Below are 16,316 nucleotides of genomic sequence, written 5' to 3' on the forward strand. Positions count from 1 at the left end.
ACCTCTTTGGTATATATAATGATGAAAAAACTAATTAGGCCGTGAAATCTAGAAATAAGTTAATATTTTGAGTTGGTAAAATGCTTTTTTGAACACACATTTCCGGTATCTGGTACAGTGAATCAAATGTCCATTTTTGTGTAATTCATGCAATATTGGTTTCGTTTATGTCATCTCTGTCACCAAAGTATTAAAAACGTTTGACATTGTTCTTCTAAGTCTTCACAAGACCCCTGCGAGGTAGGTGGTATTGACCCCATCCTACAGATGGGGAGGTCTAGGCACGGAAAGGTTTAGTGGCTCCTTGAAAACCGCGTCGCGTCGCGTTGCGTCGCGTGGCAGCACTCCAGCCAGGGGCCGATGCCACCTCTGATCCACGCTCTGTTGGTGCCACTGCAGGACTGCATGGAAGGAATTCACACTGAGAGCAAGTTGCTCTCTGGTCCAGAATTCAACAAGGGTCTCAAAGCTTACGTGTTTGATTCGTAAAGCCAGCCAATCTTCCCGAACTTGGAAAACAAAAGTACTGACTAGGGCTTCCCTGGTGGCGCAGTGGTTGGGAGTCCGCCTGCCGATGCAGGGGACGTGGGTTCGTGCCCCGGTCCGGGAAGATCCCACATGCCGTGGAGTGGCTGGGTCTGTGAGCCATGTTCGCTGAGCCTACACGTCCAGAGCCTGTGCTCCGCAGTGGGAGAGGCCACAACAGTGAGAGGCCCGTGTACAGCAAAAAAAAAAAAAAAAAAAAAAAAAAGTACTGACTAAATCTCAGCTGGGATTATTGGCCCTATTTTTTTCATGAGCTGGCTTGCTTGAATTTCATAGTTGTTTATGCTCAAACCCCTTTGGAAAAGATAGTTTGCAATGGCATTAGGGACGATGGAATTTTGAGAACAGAACATAGAAATCAATGGTTAACAGATTTAAGTCAAAACACAAAAATATAAGCTATGATAGAATACGAAAAAACCCCAAGTAAACGGAGAGCAGTATTTCTCAACGTTTAACAATGCCTTGCACAGAGCAGGTGTCCAGGAAGCATTTTTTTGGATAAAGGAGAAATGACGCACCTTTGACATGCCTGTCACTGGGAACAGCCCCCTTTGGGAGGAGCCAGGAGCCAGGAAAGCCACAGGGGCCCACAGTGTCCCTGGCCCGGGGAGCCCTGGTAACACAGAGCACCAGCTGAGTCATCTGGAGGCGTCTGTGCTGCCTTTCTGCCAAGTGAAAGGTGGGGCTCACACGCCAAGCGAGTCCCCTGAGTTCATACTGCTGTTTTTGAAAACAGGTAAGTAAACATGATGAGATATATGAAGAGCCAAAGTGCCTTATAAGGAAGTGTCTTTAAAATTGTAGAGATGCTCATGCACTTAAGGACAGAAACAGGGAGGTTAAAGCTGTGCTGTTTGTGTGTTTCGGTCAAAGTAAGGATTCTGAATGGGTTTCTAACACTAGTAAGTACTGGTGCCCACATACCCCTTCCTGCTGCAGGAGCCGCACTCAGCATCAAGAGTGAGCCCACTTCTCCCCGAGGGTCTTGGTTACAACTTAACAGCCCTGGCCTCGTGGGGGATGGAGTGTGGCCTAGGCTCTGCCCAGGCGCGTCGGGGGTCACTGCCAAGGACTGCGGTTATTCGCTTCTTGTCCACCTTTAATCTACGTCCTACCTTGATGCAGCCCGGGAACAGGCTGCCCGGGCAGCGGGGAGGTGGGAGTGGGGGTGGGAGTGGGGTCCTTTGGTCCTAAGGCCTTCTGACCATTTGATCTTGAGTGATATTCCAGAAGAGTCACTGGTGACACACAAAATGATTTAAGAAAGTCCGTTCTGCAGAGTGGCCGACAGGAAGCAGTTCCGTCCCACGCTGCCTGGAGTGGGGGGCCCCCCAGCCTGGCCTGGGCCGCCCGGGCCTATCATAGCTCCACCTTGACCCCCTTTATGAAAGGCAGGCCCGTGGGCACCCGCTTCTTATACTCCAGGTACTCGTCTCCAAAAAAGTGAATCAGCGAGATCTCCTCCTCCTCTGTCCGGTCGCGGAAGAAGCGCCACACTGTCAGAGCGTAGCTCACGCCGCAGATGGGGTTACACAGCACCACCTGACGAAGGGACACAGGGTTAGTGGACTGGGGTCAGTGTGACCCGGAACCTTGAGCTTTAGCGGCATGTGCTGCTCTCCAGCGGCCACAGAGGACTTCCTGCCAAGGGCCCAAGAAACTCTCGAAACCTCACTAGGGTCTTTGAGACCCTGAGCCAGGGCGCCGTTAACGGAAACCACACCACCACTTTCACAACGGGGCTAAACACCCATCACTGTAGCTTTCGTTCGTACGCTTTTCTGTTGTTCCTCTTACCTGAGAGATACCTGAAAACTGAAAGGAAAGAGCAACCTCCTGGATTTCAACCCCCAGGCAGGGGTGCTGGCAACTCCTCCCTCCACCCCCATTCCAAGCACCACTGCCTTCCCACGTGGCTCCCAGCCTGCCCCCTTCCTAGCACGCTCCCTCCCACCCCACAGCTGCCTGGCCTCCTGCCTCTGGCCCCCGCAACCTTCCTGCGTACGTGCCGTCGATACATTGCTATCAGCTGAGCCCCCAAAACCACTCCTTCCATCAGATCACTCCCCTGTTCAGAAGGCACGAAGGCCTCAACCACGCCTCCTTAGCCCAGCTTTCGAAGCCCAGGAAAGCAGCTCCTCGGCCCACTTCTTCTGTGTAGCTCAGGGAGCCCACTGATCCACCCCTGCCCACTCCGAAGGACCCCCCGGCCCCCGCCCGGGACATACGTCTTCCCCACATGGGTGACCTCACTTCTTCTCACCACTGTTTACTGAGCACCTACTGTGTTCCCAGCACATGCCAAGCGCTTTACCACCAGCCAGTAAGCCACTCGACGCCCAGAGCAAGCCTCTTGAGTAGCGCTGCCGCCCCCGCTTAACCCGCAAGGAAACGGAGGCCAATCAGTTGATGTTAGAGCCGGACCGGCCCCACCCGCCCGCCAGGGACCCCAGAGCGGGGTTTCACAGTCTCAAGCCACAGCCCGTCGTGGAGCCAGGAGATCAACCCCGGGCATCCAAAACGGCATTACAAACACTAACAAGATAGGAAACAGAGTGTTTTGTACACAGTCAGGGTGAGTGTTGCTCAGGAAAGATCTGTGCAGTTGTTACACACACTTGTGTGCTGGGTCCTGGTGTAGAAAGATCTATAGGCAAAGAAATATGAAAAGCCGTCCAGTCCTAGAGCACTCAGGTTCATTAGTTATAGCACTTACGGCAAATTACATGATTCCACTACAGTCAACCTGTTCCCGGGGAATGTGATTGTTAATGCGGCAGTCTTAAGTTTCAGGGTTGCAAGTTTTCACACAAATGCTGTGCAGTAACCTACTACACCACTGGGGGTCACCAGAGTGCCCCCCCATACCATGCACTGCAATGGGATGCCTGGGGGCCCGGATTGGAGGTTCCCGAAGAGATGATGAGTTTTCTAAGCTCTATCCACATTCTCTGTCCAAGTCCTTCTAGGACTAAGAAAACAGATTCAAGAGACAATGCTCAAGAGACAAGGCTCGGTCTGCAGCCTGAGACAGAGCAAACCGCCATCGCTCATGTTAAACCTGACACATGACCCTGGGCTCATCCACAGCAGCCTCTAATGAAAATCAGCTAAGCTGCCCCTCGAGTGGCAGAGGGCTCTCCGCAAAGCCCCATGTCTGTCCTCATCCCACTGGGATGCTCCAGATCTACGTTAAAGAGGCAGAAAAGGGGTATGACAGAGGGGGCAACGGCACCTAGAATCGCCGAAAGTTTACAAGCTTAGGACACCCAGATTTTAAGTACATAGCAAAAAGCGCTAAAGACTAAATCAGTTCTTTTGACTTTTATTTAACTATCACTTGAAACATGGCAGGGAACACGTGTACCTATTTAAAAAGGACCAACAGGGAATTCCCTGGTGGTCCAGTGGTTAAGACTCCATGCTTCCACTGCAGGGGGTCCAGGTTCAGTCCCTGCTAAGGGAACTAAGATCCCACCAGCTGCATGGCGTGGCCAATAAATAAATAAATAAGTAAACACAACACTTAAAAAAAAAAAAAGACAATAGCAAACAAATTAAAAAGACCAACAACTTCGTGAATACACTGAAATCTACTGAATTGTACACTTTGAAATGGTGAATTTTATGATATTTAAATTATATGTCGATTTAAAACACATTTTTAAAAACTTTAAAGGGGACCAGTATCGTATCTGATACCATACCTGCGTTCCGATACTCCAGTAAAACCACCCAACATAAGAAGGATGCCGGAACCAAGCGTATACTCCGCTTGTCACCAGAGTGTGGGTTTCTGACTTTTCATTCTGCACCACGTGGTTGAAATTGGAACCAGCTGTAAACATCGCCGCTTTCCGCAGACACTCTCCAAAGACCACCATCAGCAGCCCCGTGGCGCTGAGCCAGGTGATCTGCTTCAGTTCTGCAGGAGAGGGATGGTGACAACCGGGGAGTGAAGACCCTGGACTGCTGAGTTCCCCTCTGCATGATTAAAATTAACCTATGTTTCGAAAGACAGGAACACTAGAACACATGCGAGAGGGCAATCGGCCTCTGTCATCACATTAAAATTTAATTATAAACAAAACACATTCCCCTGAGTTGTGCTGTTCACCCATTCACGTTAAACCGCCAACAGCCCAGTTAGAGTGTCATGGCAAAGAGGTGACAGGCTCTCATCCACACACACCCCCACACACGCTCCCATCCTTCCTCTGGGGACAAAGACAGCTAAGGGAAGCCGAGAAGGATCCAGCGTCTCCCGCCTTGGCCCTTTACTGAATCTTAGGAACTACATACATTTCATTTAACTTGCTGTGGAAAGTTCAGTGTCAGAGTAGGTTCCAGATGCAGTAGTTTTTGCTAATAAAATTTTTACATGAAATTTCTCAAGTCACAGAAAATGAACAGATCCAAATCTTCTGACTGTAAAACTGGTATTACAGCTATCAGAGGTTGGGACTTCACGTTAAATGGTACACACTACGTCCTGGTCAACACATCCTCCATTCAAACTTCAGAAGCGGAATTCACAAGTGGAGCTTGTCCTTTATAAAGAGCTTAGTGAGGATAGAGGTCTGGGGAAGATCACTCGGGGAGATTAGACCTGAGAGGTGAACCCACGTCACTGTCCTGAGGCCCACGTGGAAGCCACCCATCTCCCCTGCAGAAGGGAAAGCAGGGCACACTGACCTGGCCAGAAGATATTCTCAAGTGTGAACTCTATCCAGGAAGAAAGAGCTGCTACTGTATATTCCACACTGTGATTCAGGAGAAAGGAATCCAAGGACAGACTCTTGGGATTATTGACTGCTGTGACTAAGTACTCAGAATAGTGGAACAATGACAGGGAGCACATATACCTATTTAAAAACAAAAAGAACGAGAGGTAAGTTGGGGCAAGGGAATCAAGTTAGCCTTTAAGTCCAAGTACAGATTTGGTCTGAACTGTCCCTGAATTCTATGATGAGGGCCTGCTGTCACCTGTCTGAGAGTGGACATCAGGCACCCACATGTAGCATTATTCCCTGAGGTTTGCAGAAAGTGGGGTTGTAAAGGGACTATGTTTTTGAATGTCACAGGAGGGAGAAAAAGAAAAAAAAACAAAAAACAAAAAACATAGGTTAGGAAGGCACTATGGGCCTTCAGCCTTTTTTCAAATGACACTACACACAGTAAAACATGAAAGAAGTATCAAAATAAAGTAGTGATGTATGTCGAATACAAAAATTCGGAAAACTGAAATAATTCCAGCAAAGAAGGATTAGATGGCTCAGAGTATTGATAGTAGGAGATAAAGCTTTTTACCTTGAAGCCACTGGTTCATATCCAGGTCAGGGACTAGAAGGCTCAAGGGACTGAAATCATAGTGTAGGGAAAAATCCTACACTGGCCGTGGGGGAGGCACTAGATGTGACCTAATAGAAATTAGAGACGGAAAAGGCCTGTGAAGACGAGCCAGAGCCTTGCCCCTTCCTGTCACTGAGGACCAGTACCCTCTTCTGGGAGGGGCTGGTCACATTACTGAAGGTACAGCAGATGAGAGCACCTATGGGAAGGGTGCCAGGGAGACCTGTTTCCACCTGCGACAGAAGCAACCAACGGGCACAAGTTCTCAAGGTTCAAGATGCGGGAATCTAGGAAGCCAGAGGCCTCATTCCCTTAGAGCCCTCACTAGCCTTCAGCCAGCCAGGGATGCGGGAATATCACTACTGACCCTCTGATCTGCCCACCCCCACCTCAAAACTGTCATTCCCAAAGCACTTCTTACCAGCCAAAGTGATTCCAAGAAGACTGGCTAAAACTTAGTAGCACTCCACAGCCAAACACAAAGCCAAGGAAACAGGCTCGGATGGCTATCTGAAACGGACCCAAAAGAGGATCAGTCACCTGGCTGTTCACAGAGCATACATCGTACTTCCTGGGATAAGTAGGCCACCCGCAAGTCCATGGAGCCGATTTGCTCAGAAGCACGGCTGCCTGGGTTCAAATCCCAAGCCCACCCCTCTATGGCTCTGTGGCCTTAGGCAAGTTACTTAATCTCTCTGGACCTCGGTTTCCCCATCTACACAACGGGGATGACAAGAGTACCTACCTCTGAGGACTGCTGTGAAGATTACCCATGTAAAGCACTTAAGACGAAGTGCTTCGTAAGTAAGGGTTAGCTACCATTACTATTATGATTGTCACTGTCACTCAGGGCTGCGGGAAAACTGCGTTAAACCTAGCTTATTGGCCGGATTCTCCCAAGTCCATGCAGCGAATCTGGTCGGGGCAGCCGGGACTCTGCGCCCAGCCCCCTCCACGTAACTGCGGGGGCCTCTGACCTCAGACTTGACAGCAGGTAGTTCTCCACACCTTAAATTACATAAAAGAACTCGTGGGCCCGCTCACTCCCCACCCCACGTGCATCTGCCGCAGCTGCTGAACGGCACCAACCGCAACTTCCCACCCACTCCGCCGGGTGGAGGGGGACCGCGACCCACGCCCCCCGGGACTGGCAGGGAGGGGGCCCTCCTGCCACCTGAACTCGCAGCTGCTAAAAGACGCGGCCGGGGGAGGCAACCCGTCTCGCGGGCCGCGCTCTCGGCAGACCCGGACCTCGACCCCGGGGGGACGGTGCCCACGCGCCGCGCCCAGCCCGCCCGGCCCCCGGTCCCCGCCCCGGCCCTCGGCCCGGCCCGCACCTGGTAGCGCGGCGGCCGGTAGAGCAGCAGCAGCAGCGCGTTGAGTCCAGCCACGTAGAGCGCCAGCCCGGTGCGGCCCTGGAGGCCGGCGCGCGTGAGCAGTGGCAGCGCGAGCACCGAGGCGCCCAGCAGGAAGGTGGCGAGGCTGAGGCGCGCCTCGGAGCCCGGCGGAGCCCGCGCCGCGCAGCCCGCCATGGCGCAGGGCGGCGGACCAGCGGGCGGCGGCCCCAACTGTAGCCTGGGGAAACCCGCCCGCCGCGCCTGCGCACTGCGCTGCCGACGCCGGCCGGGAAGGGCAGCCGCCCAGACCTGCGCACCTCCCGCGAGCTCTCGCGATACCGCCGCGCCGCGCGGCTGGGGCCCGAATTTGACAGGAGCGCCCCGCCCCGCCCCGCCCCGCCCCGCCCCGCCGTCCCCCCGGGACCCCCTGACCCAGGCACAGCTGCGGCTGGCGGGCGGGGCCGCGGGGAGTCTGGGTCCTGGGCCAAGAAGTTGCTGGTGGCGTCTGCCAGGAGTCGGCCCCAAACTCCAGAATGTCCCCATCCAGAGAAATCACGTGAAATCTAAAGCACCCAGCCCCCGCCCCCGCCCCCGCCGCTCACGGGGCCCGCGCGATCCCTGGCGAAACCGACAGTCCTGGGCATGCGGGCGCGAGCCGGCGATCCGCCTCCACCCCGCCGCGCCCCGGGGGGGTCCGCGCGCAGAGACCACCCGCCTTCGGCAGGTTCTCCGAGCGCCCGCTGGGCGCCCAGGCTGCGGGGACACTACCCTTGGGGCATGCACGCAGCGGGGTGACCGCCCACTTCAGTTCGTGTCGAGGGAGAATGTTAGCCGACGGTGGAAATCCTCAAGACATTACGTTTTTTATAATGCAGCATGCCGAACTTTGCAGTGTGATCCTGACTTCACTTGGGAAGAAGAGAAGCATATGTGTGAGCCCGGGAAAATGTTTGGAATAGAAGCCAAAATTACTTCACAACGATAATCTTCAGGTGGTAGGGACTCTGGGAGACTTTTACTGTCTCTTTTTTATATGTTTTTGTATTTTCCATATGGTCCACAATCAATCTATATTACTTAGGAATTTGTCCTTACTTTACCGGCGCGGCATTTTGGAACTTCCCGGACAGGGGATCCAGCCCGTGCCCCCTGCAGTGGAAGGGCTTAGTCTTAACCACTGGAGCACTGGGGAAGTCCTGTTCCTTAATTTTTTAAAAGGTAAATGCCTCCACTTCCGGGCACTCACAAAGGCCTGATGGAGGAAAAAGGCGAGTAAGCAAATGACTAGAATAAACTATGTTGGGATGGGAGTGGGTCAGAAGCCAAGTAGGGATAGAGAGGGAATGGGAGGGACCCCAGGGAGAGGCCCGTGGGTGGGAGCGTTAGGAGTGTGCCCGGAAGAGTCGGTACTGGCAGCCCACCTGAGACTGGAAATGAGAGCAAGGACATCTACAGGAGGGAGGGGACCGAGTTTTGCAGACACAGAGGCAGGAGGAAGCAAGCCTGAAGCGGGATAGGGGACAGGCCCTGGGGGAGGCTGGAACCCAGAGTAGTGGGTCAGAGAGCCATAAGGGCAGGTGGGCTGTGAGCTGCAGTCAGCCCAGTCTGCCTCTGAGTCCCTGGCCACTCTACCTTCCTGTGTCCTTGCAGGACCAGGCAGGAGGCCTGGTGTCTGGAAAGCTGGGTTCAGGGAAGGGTGGAGAGCCTACCTCAGCAGCGTTGTGAGCTCGGGCAAAGCAACTCTGTGAGCCTCAACTTCCTATAAAACAGGGATCCTGATTTCACGGGTCTCACAGCAATGTTCTGTAAACCCAGTATCATGTTTAAAATGTGCTCAGAAGACATTTGCTAAACTCGGTAGATGGGAACTGAAAGGAGATTTAATGTTTTAAAATCCAACGTCACCCAGTTGCAGCACCATGTGGGGAGGAAGCCTGGACTGTTACTGGGGGCTGAGAGCCAGGGTCCTGCCACTGTCCCCTGTGTCTACTGTCTCCCCCCACTCAGGACCTCTCCTGCATCTCCAGGACACCTCAGGGCCACTAGAGGGTGCTCACTGCACCTTCACTCCCAGGAGTGAGTCTGGTCCTGGGGCAGAGGGCTGCTCCCAGGAAGCTCCTATTTCTGGCCATTGGTATCTGCTCTCCACGCTGACTTATGGCAGGGGCAGTCCCTGTTCTGGGGGGCACAGAGTAACATGTAATGCAGATTGGAAGGCTTGAGCAACTCTCTCTTCTCTGCCCATCAGTTCGTCTTAGACCATACATCTCCATCAGTCCCAACTTGGAGAAAGGAGGAAGAAGGGGGAGGCAGTCCCCTTCCAGGTAGGGCCAGACCAGCGGGAAGGGGAATTTTTAGAAGTCACTAGAGCTGCTGAATCTGTCAGGGCCCGGGGGTTCACAGAGGAGTGATGGAAGGGAAAGGCAAGTAAACGAATGTATGTACACACTGGCATAGACCCAGAGCAACAAAGTCACACAAAGAGATACACAGGCACACAGAAAAACAGTAATTCACAGAGATATAGACAGAAACACAGAGACCTGCTTTCCCACCAGAGAGGAAAGCAATCTGATCAAACATGTCCACTCTGCACCCAGCTCTCCCGTGTCACTCCAGTTTGTCCTCCCCTAGGCTAGAGGAACAGCACACCTACAGTAATAGAAGAAAATAAAGAGAAACCAGTCAGCCTGGAGATGCCTTGCTTTCCATTTTTTCCCCTCTAAATAAGCATTTGAATGTGTTTTGTTCTAGGAGCTGTGAGGCAAGCACAAAGGGAACTCTTTTCTCATGCAGGAAGTTCCCTCTCTAGGGCCTCCCCTCCCCGCCCCCCAATCCAGCCATCCACCCACCAGCTGAGGTGGCTTTCCATCCTGGGCCCAAGTGGGGATCCCTCTTGTTTTAAAAAGCCGTCAGAACCATGTTGACTTTTCCAAGTTAAGCTGCAGGCTGAGGTGAAATTAGGCTCCCTTTTCTCAAACAGGGTTGCTTTACAGAGAAAGAGGAAATGTAGGAAGGGGGAATGCTGCAGAGCAAGCAGGAGAAGGGGCAAGGATGGGTGTTAACCAAGCACCTCCACCCACACCAGCTTCCCAGGATGAAGGGCTGGCTCCTGTCCAAGCCTGACACCAAGTAGGAAACAGCTCTGGAACTCTGCCTCTCCCTCCTCCCTGATGGTGGGTGACCTCCTGGGACTCCTCGTCACTCACAGGCCTCTGCCCCATCCACTTCCCACGTGGAGGCCAGGAGGGGCCTGTCCAGTGTGGCTGCAGCTCACTCTGATCCTCCAAAAGCTGTTTTTTCTTCCCCTCCTCTGGCCACTCCCCACTCCAGGCATGAAAGCACCCCCACCCCCCCACCCCCCCACCCCCGTCTGGTAAATGACTCTCGTAATTTATGAGCAGATCAGCCCAACGTGCATAAGTCATATGTGCACAAATGGGCCGGGTAAATATTTAAAGATTAGAGCCAGCTGGGGAGAAGCACAAAAGGCTGGGACAGTGAGGGTCTCCCAGAATTCACTCTCTCTGAGCTGGGCCAGCCCGGTTCAGTGTTGATGCACTCACCAGAGTCCCAGCCTTTGTCCCCTGGAGGGCCCTTGGCTGCCAGGCTATTCGGGCTGCCAGGCTATTCGGAGTCCTAACCCAGCCAAAGAGAGTTAAACAATTGCAGCCTCTCCAGCCCCATCTGGAGACAATCGGCTGAGTCATTTCTGAGCTTTTGCTGTGTCCCAATAGTTAATTACATGGAGCAATCACTTCATTCCATTTAGAAGTGCATCCTGGAGGGGGACGCACATTTCTCCCTCCAGTCACTGCACGGGCAGTGGCCTCCACAGCACCTAACAGCTCGGGCAGCTTTAAGTACCTGGGGGCTGCAGGAAGGCAGGGGTTCCCATCCAGGGCTCGCATCGTTCTGTAATGTTCTTTCTTTTACCAAAGGCAAGAAAACCAAATGGAGGAAGAGAGGACAAAAGGCACAGGTCACTTTGGGCCTTAAATTCCCCAGCCTGAGGAAGCCACGGGCTTTGAGTAGCCCTGGAAGCCCCCAGAGCTCTCCTGAGTTACAGAAAGAATTTTTCCTGAATGAGCAGAAGGCAGCCTGTGTCCCCCCCAGCGCTCTGCCTGGACCTGTGCTCCTTTCCAAGCCCCCTGGGAACCCCAGAGGCTAAAGATGGAAAGGGAGTCGGTGGCCTACATCCCGGCTTGCATAAGCCGGGTTTCTAAGTTGGTCCATGCCCTTGCCGGCAGCCCGAGAGCGCTTGGTCCTGCTTGCTCTCAGAGAGGACGAGGTGAACCCGCAGCCGTTCCCCCTACGTCGGAAAACGCCTCCCCAGCCTCTGCGCGCGCCCTCGGAGCCCAGCCTGCCTAGGGTGTGTAGGATGCCCAGACGCAAAACTTTCAAACGGACCTGGGGGTCCCTAGCCTAGGTCTCCGAGCAGGATCTCGGTGGAGACTCCGGTCTTTTCCAATGACCTTGCCAAATGCAAAAATCTGCCTTTAACTTACTGGGGGTATCGGCTGCCCAGAAGACTAACCCGAACTGGGGGTAAAGGGTGGCGAGGGTGGCGAGGAAACTGTCTCTGAAGGTGGGTAAAAGGTAAGATGGAATTTGCAGAGATCCCTCTCAGCCTTGAGTCCCGCGCGACCCTCGGCCAGCTGGAGGCGACGAACGCGCCAAGGTGGCTGTTTGTGGTGAGGGAGCCGAGCGAGGACCCAGGCAAGCCCGGAACGTGGGGGAGGGGATCGGCCTAGGTGAGGAGACGCCAGCTGAGGACCTGCCAGAGGGGGAGGGGCGCAGCGGGCAGTGCCGGGGTGGGGGTCGGGGGCAGCGGAGGCGGAGGCCCATTAAGCCGGCAGGGGCGGAGCTTGACAGCCCGAATTCCTCCCGGGCCGCCCGGGCCGGCGTCGCCTGCTGCAGCCAAAGCAGAACATTGCGAATTAGCGCATTTTGCGGTCAATTTTCCACTGCTTAAGAAACACTAAGCCACCCACGTGAGCGGCCCCACCCAGAGCGGCCGGGATCTCGGGGCACGGGCTCGAGAGGGGTGGTGGCCCTAGGAGCTGCGGGGGCCAGGGTGCAGGCGGGGGCGTCTCGCGGGCCCCTTTATTGCGGCCCGAACTCTGGATAGGGGGCGGGCCCGGCGCCCCCGCTGTGGGCCGCGAGAGCTGCGCCGAGGGCCATTGGTTTGCTAATAACGCCGGTGTTGAAAGGCGCGGGCGGCGGTTTATGGGGAGGGATCATAATTAGAGGACAAATTGCCCGGCTGCCCGCGCGGCTCGAGAGCTGGGCGGGGATGAGGGGGACCGCCCGAGCGAGGCGCACGCCCAGCCTCCCTGCAGATGTGCAGCAGCTGGAAGCCCGCGCGCGGCAGGGCGCCCGGAGTTTGGTCCCGAGGGGTCGGGCGGGGGCGCGGCTTTGTAGGGCCGGCACAATGCCCTTAACACTCGGCTGCCCCCTTTGTGCCCGGCCTCGCCGCCCGCCCGCCCCGCGGCGCCTTTGTACCGCGCCGCCACCGCCCCAAGCCGGAGCGAACCCGCGGAAGCCACTCGGGGCTGGCCGGCCCCGGCGCTTCAAAGCCGCCCGGCGCGTGCCAGCGCCCGCAGTCCCGCCGCGGCCCCGCCACCCGCCCTGGGCCGGGCCCGGCCCGGATCTGACCGGCGGGCCCTGCGGCCGGGGCGAAAGAACACTTTGGAGCCGCTGTCGCCGACGCTTCCGCCTGAAAGGAGGGCGGGGAGCGATTCTCCACGCTGCTTGGCGCCTGGGAACGCCACTGCCGGGCAGGGGCCCATCAATGCCCCGAGCGGCGGTGGATGGGTAAGAGGATGGAGCTGGGGCCCACCAAGGACCCAGCAATTTCCCCTCCCCCCACCCCCTGGGACCCCGCAAAGTCCAGTTTGTTCAGCCTTCGGCAGCAGGTCTCCACTGCCGAACTTTTGGGTCCTTGCGACTTCCACGGCGCCCTCACAAGCAGCGCTAGGGGCCGCATGTTCACTGAGGCCAAGGGAACTCAGTAAAGGGAGCTGTGTAGGTTTGAACCCAGGGACTCCCGCAGGCGTCAGTTTTCCCGTCCCTCCCAGCTCCTGGAGCCCAGCCTCCTGAAGCCCAAGCAGGGACTGCACCGGAGTCGTGCTATAGGGCCTAGTGGGTCCGGGGGCAGGTGTCTCCTCCTCTGAGCTCCTTGGGTCTTCAGCCACAGCCTGAATAATGAACAGGGGTTGACATCCCGGACCTCCAAACGTGCAGAACGGTGCTCTCCCCAGATGCTCAGTGGTCTTCACCACCACCTCCCATTTGTTGGGACCCAGAGAAGGCCAACGGGCAGGGGTGGGGGGAATAAACTCCTAGGCCTTCCCTGTGAGGGAAAGGTCCTCAGAGCCTGAGTTTTCCAGCCTGCAAACTCAGGACTGGGGGTGGGGGAGGCCTTTCTGACTGCCCTGGCCTGAGGCTGCCTGCAGCTTGCCCCCCAGTTTGAAGAGTGTGGGTTGGGTCCTAACAGGGCCGGAGGGCCCCTGAGCCCAGACTGAACCCCGACGCAGGACGGCTCCCAGTCCCGAGGCCCCAAGGAGGAGGCTGGCTGTGGCCCCGCGGGCGGGCTGCATGCTTTAATGGGACACATGTTGCTGCTTGGCCCCCGCGGGCCTGCTCTGCACCTGGCTTTGAGTGGCCACGGGCAGAAAATTGCTGCATTGTCCCGACATTAGGGCGAGTAATGTGGCATCGCCAGCGCGGCCCGAGCGTGAAGCCGGCAGAAAGGCCTTGCTGGTGGCTGCTCCCTGCCTCCGCGTCTTCATCAGGCCCGAGGAGGCCCGGTGCTCCGTCATAGTCATTAGTGGGTCTTGCAGCCATCTGGGCCCATGGACCTCCCCCAGTGGGCTTGGTGGTGAGGCCCAGAACTTAGGGAGACTGGGACGGGAAGGGATGGGCATGGGAAGGAATTCCAGACTCAGGCAGTGGTGAGGGTGAGAGGGAGAAAGGAAAGACTGAGAGGACCTCCCTGGTGGCATAGTCGTTAAGAATCTGCCTGCCAGTGCAGGGGATACGGGTTTGGTCCCTGGTCCAGGAAGATCCCACATGCCGTGGAGCAACTAGGCCCGTGAGCCACAACTACTGAGCCTGTGTGCCGCAACTACTGAAGCCCACGCGCCTAGAGCCCGTGCTCCCCAACAAGAGAAGCCACCGCAATGAGAAGCCCGCGCACCGCAACGAAGAGTAGCCCCCGCTCACCGCAACTAGAGAGACCCCGTGCGCAGCAACGAAGACCCAACGTAGACAAAAAAAAAAAAAAAAAAAAAAAAGGAAAGACTGAGAAAGGGTAAAGGTGGTCCCTCAGGAGGGAGGAGGGGTCCTGGAGGTGAGGCCTGGACTAAGGGAAGAGAAGAGGCAGAGGGAGGTGGCGAACTTCCCAGTTTGTCCCTCTCTCATCCCCCTCCCCCTGGGGGTTCCACAAGTCCAGGAGCGCCTCATTGACATGTAAACGAGGTGCCCCTATAAAGGTGGTGCCGCCTCCAGTGGCCTCCACTACGACAACATGGGCACTGAGTCCGAGACCCAGGGCAGCTCTGGCGGCCCCGCCGGCAACTTCCGCAAGGTCTGGGGTCCTGAGGGCTGCGGGCGTGAGGGGTGAGGCAGAGCGCGAGAGGGCCAAGGCCCTGCCCTCTAACTGCTGCTCACCCACAGATCTCCAAGCCGCTGATGGAGAAGAAGCGACGGGCGCGCATTAATGTGTCGCTGGAGCAGCTCAGATCGTTGCTAGAGAAACACTACTCGCACCAGGTGAGAAAGGGGACTCGGTGGAGGTAAGATGATACGGTCCCCAGCCTCATCTGCTCCAGCCCAGGCTGCGGTGCTAAGAGCCCTTTCCACGGATCCCCAGATCCGGAAACGCAAGTTGGAGAAGGCAGACATACTGGAGCTGAGCGTCAAGTACATGAAAAGCCTTCAGAACTCGGTGCAAGGTAGCGGGATGGCTTGGGGAGTCGGGCGAAGAGGCGGGGGAACTTGTGGGGTCAGAGCCACGGATTCTACAAGGCCAGATAAAGGAGGGATGGACGGAGAAGAACTGCTCAGGGCAGTGGGCAGCTGAGTGACAAGGGGGCCCCATATTGCTGTGAGTGGGCAGGCAGCAAAAGCCCGGCTGGCTGTGGAACTGTAATCTGGGTGGGCGAAGGTCTGGACTCGGGAAGGGGGGAGCGGGTTCGGGCTGACTCCCCTCCCTTCTCTTCCCTCCCTCCACACTTCTCCCCTCCCTTGCTCTCTCCTCTCTCCATCTTTCCTTTCCTCCTCCTCTCCCCTCCTTTCCGCATTTCTCTCATCCGCTCCCCTCCCCCCAGGGCTCTGGCCGGTCCCCAGCGGAGCCGAGTACCCGTCGGGCTTCCGCGGCTGTCTACCGGGCGTTAGCCAGCCTCTGCGGCGCGAAGAGGAGGGCGGCGACGGTCTGCGCTGCCCCCTGGCGCACGAGCGCGCGGGTGGCAGCACCATGGACAGCGCCAGTCCCGGCCCCGAGGCACCCGCGCGGCGCGGCCCCGGCGCCCCCCCCGTTTGGGCCCCTGCTCCGGCCGCCGCCGGCTCGCGGTCTCCGCCACCCCGGCTCCTCTTATCTGGAGGTCTCCCCGGTCAGTCCACCAGCATCCCCGCGCCGCAGTCGGCGTCTCGCCGCTTCGCCGAGAGCCCGGGGCCGGGGCTGCGCTTGTGGCGGCCCTGGTGAGGATCAGGTACGGCCTCGGACTCACAGAGGCCCTCGTCTGGCCTGGGGACGCAGAGACTGTTTTGGACGGCCGGGACTCCGGTCATCGGTTCTGGTCCCGGGACGGGGTGGCCGGGAGGGTGCCGCGTCTCTTCGAACTCGGGGAAATACACGAAGCTACGATTGGACCGGGTTCTGCGCGTCTAGGCATAACCCACCCCCCACCCCAGCCCTACCCACTTAGGCCGGACCCGCTTTCTCCTCCTCCCACCTTCCAGTGGGGCTGGGAGTGGGTGTCCCGGGCTGCGCCCCTTTCCCAGGGCCCCTGGCGGGCAGCTCGTCCCCGCCCCGCGGCCGCGCCGCGGTGGGAAGGTCGCCGTCCGCAGCAGCAC

At 56.9% G+C, this 16,316-nt stretch overlaps 2 protein-coding genes across 2 annotated transcripts; one reads left to right on the forward strand and one right to left on the reverse strand.

Annotated features, from left to right (window-relative positions):
* Positions 1-1,908: 1,908 nt before the first annotated feature.
* ICMT (isoprenylcysteine carboxyl methyltransferase) lies at positions 1,909-7,433 on the reverse strand. The gene is made up of 5 exons (XM_065894785.1): positions 7,239-7,433; positions 6,323-6,411; positions 5,245-5,414; positions 4,257-4,474; positions 1,909-2,091 (listed from the first exon to the last, which is right to left on the reverse strand). The coding sequence occupies exons 1-5, from the start codon at positions 7,431-7,433 to the stop codon at positions 1,909-1,911; spliced, it is 855 nt and encodes a 284-aa protein (XP_065750857.1).
* Positions 7,434-14,933: 7,500 nt separating this feature from the next.
* HES3 (hes family bHLH transcription factor 3) lies at positions 14,934-15,945 on the forward strand. Its single transcript, XM_065897564.1, has 3 exons — positions 14,934-15,014; positions 15,115-15,196; positions 15,572-15,945. The coding sequence occupies exons 1-3, from the start codon at positions 14,934-14,936 to the stop codon at positions 15,943-15,945; spliced, it is 537 nt and encodes a 178-aa protein (XP_065753636.1).
* Positions 15,946-16,316: the final 371 nt, after the last annotated feature.

Source organism: Phocoena phocoena, chromosome 1, assembly GCF_963924675.1.
Source record: "Phocoena phocoena chromosome 1, mPhoPho1.1, whole genome shotgun sequence".
NCBI classification, from domain to species: Eukaryota; Metazoa; Chordata; class Mammalia; order Artiodactyla; family Phocoenidae; genus Phocoena; species Phocoena phocoena.

Excerpts from the sequence above, each read along its gene's own strand:
- ICMT (XM_065894785.1), bottom strand. The coding sequence starts at position 7,433 with ATGGCGGGCTGCGCGGCGCGGGCTCCGCCGGGCTCCGAGGCGCGCCTC. Across the intron at positions 6,412-7,238 it reads ACCGGCCGCCGCGCTACCAG|ATAGCCATCCGAGCCTGTTT; the intron begins GTGCGGGCCGGG and ends GGTCCGTTTCAG. Across the intron at positions 5,415-6,322 it reads TCTTGGAATCACTTTGGCTG|GTATATGTGCTCCCTGTCAT; the intron begins GTAAGAAGTGCT and ends GTTTTTAAATAG.
- HES3 (XM_065897564.1), top strand. The coding sequence starts at position 14,934 with ATGGAGAAGAAGCGACGGGCGCGCATTAATGTGTCGCTGGAGCAGCTC. Across the intron at positions 15,015-15,114 it reads AGAAACACTACTCGCACCAG|ATCCGGAAACGCAAGTTGGA; the intron begins GTGAGAAAGGGG and ends ACGGATCCCCAG. Across the intron at positions 15,197-15,571 it reads CCTTCAGAACTCGGTGCAAG|GGCTCTGGCCGGTCCCCAGC; the intron begins GTAGCGGGATGG and ends CCCTCCCCCCAG.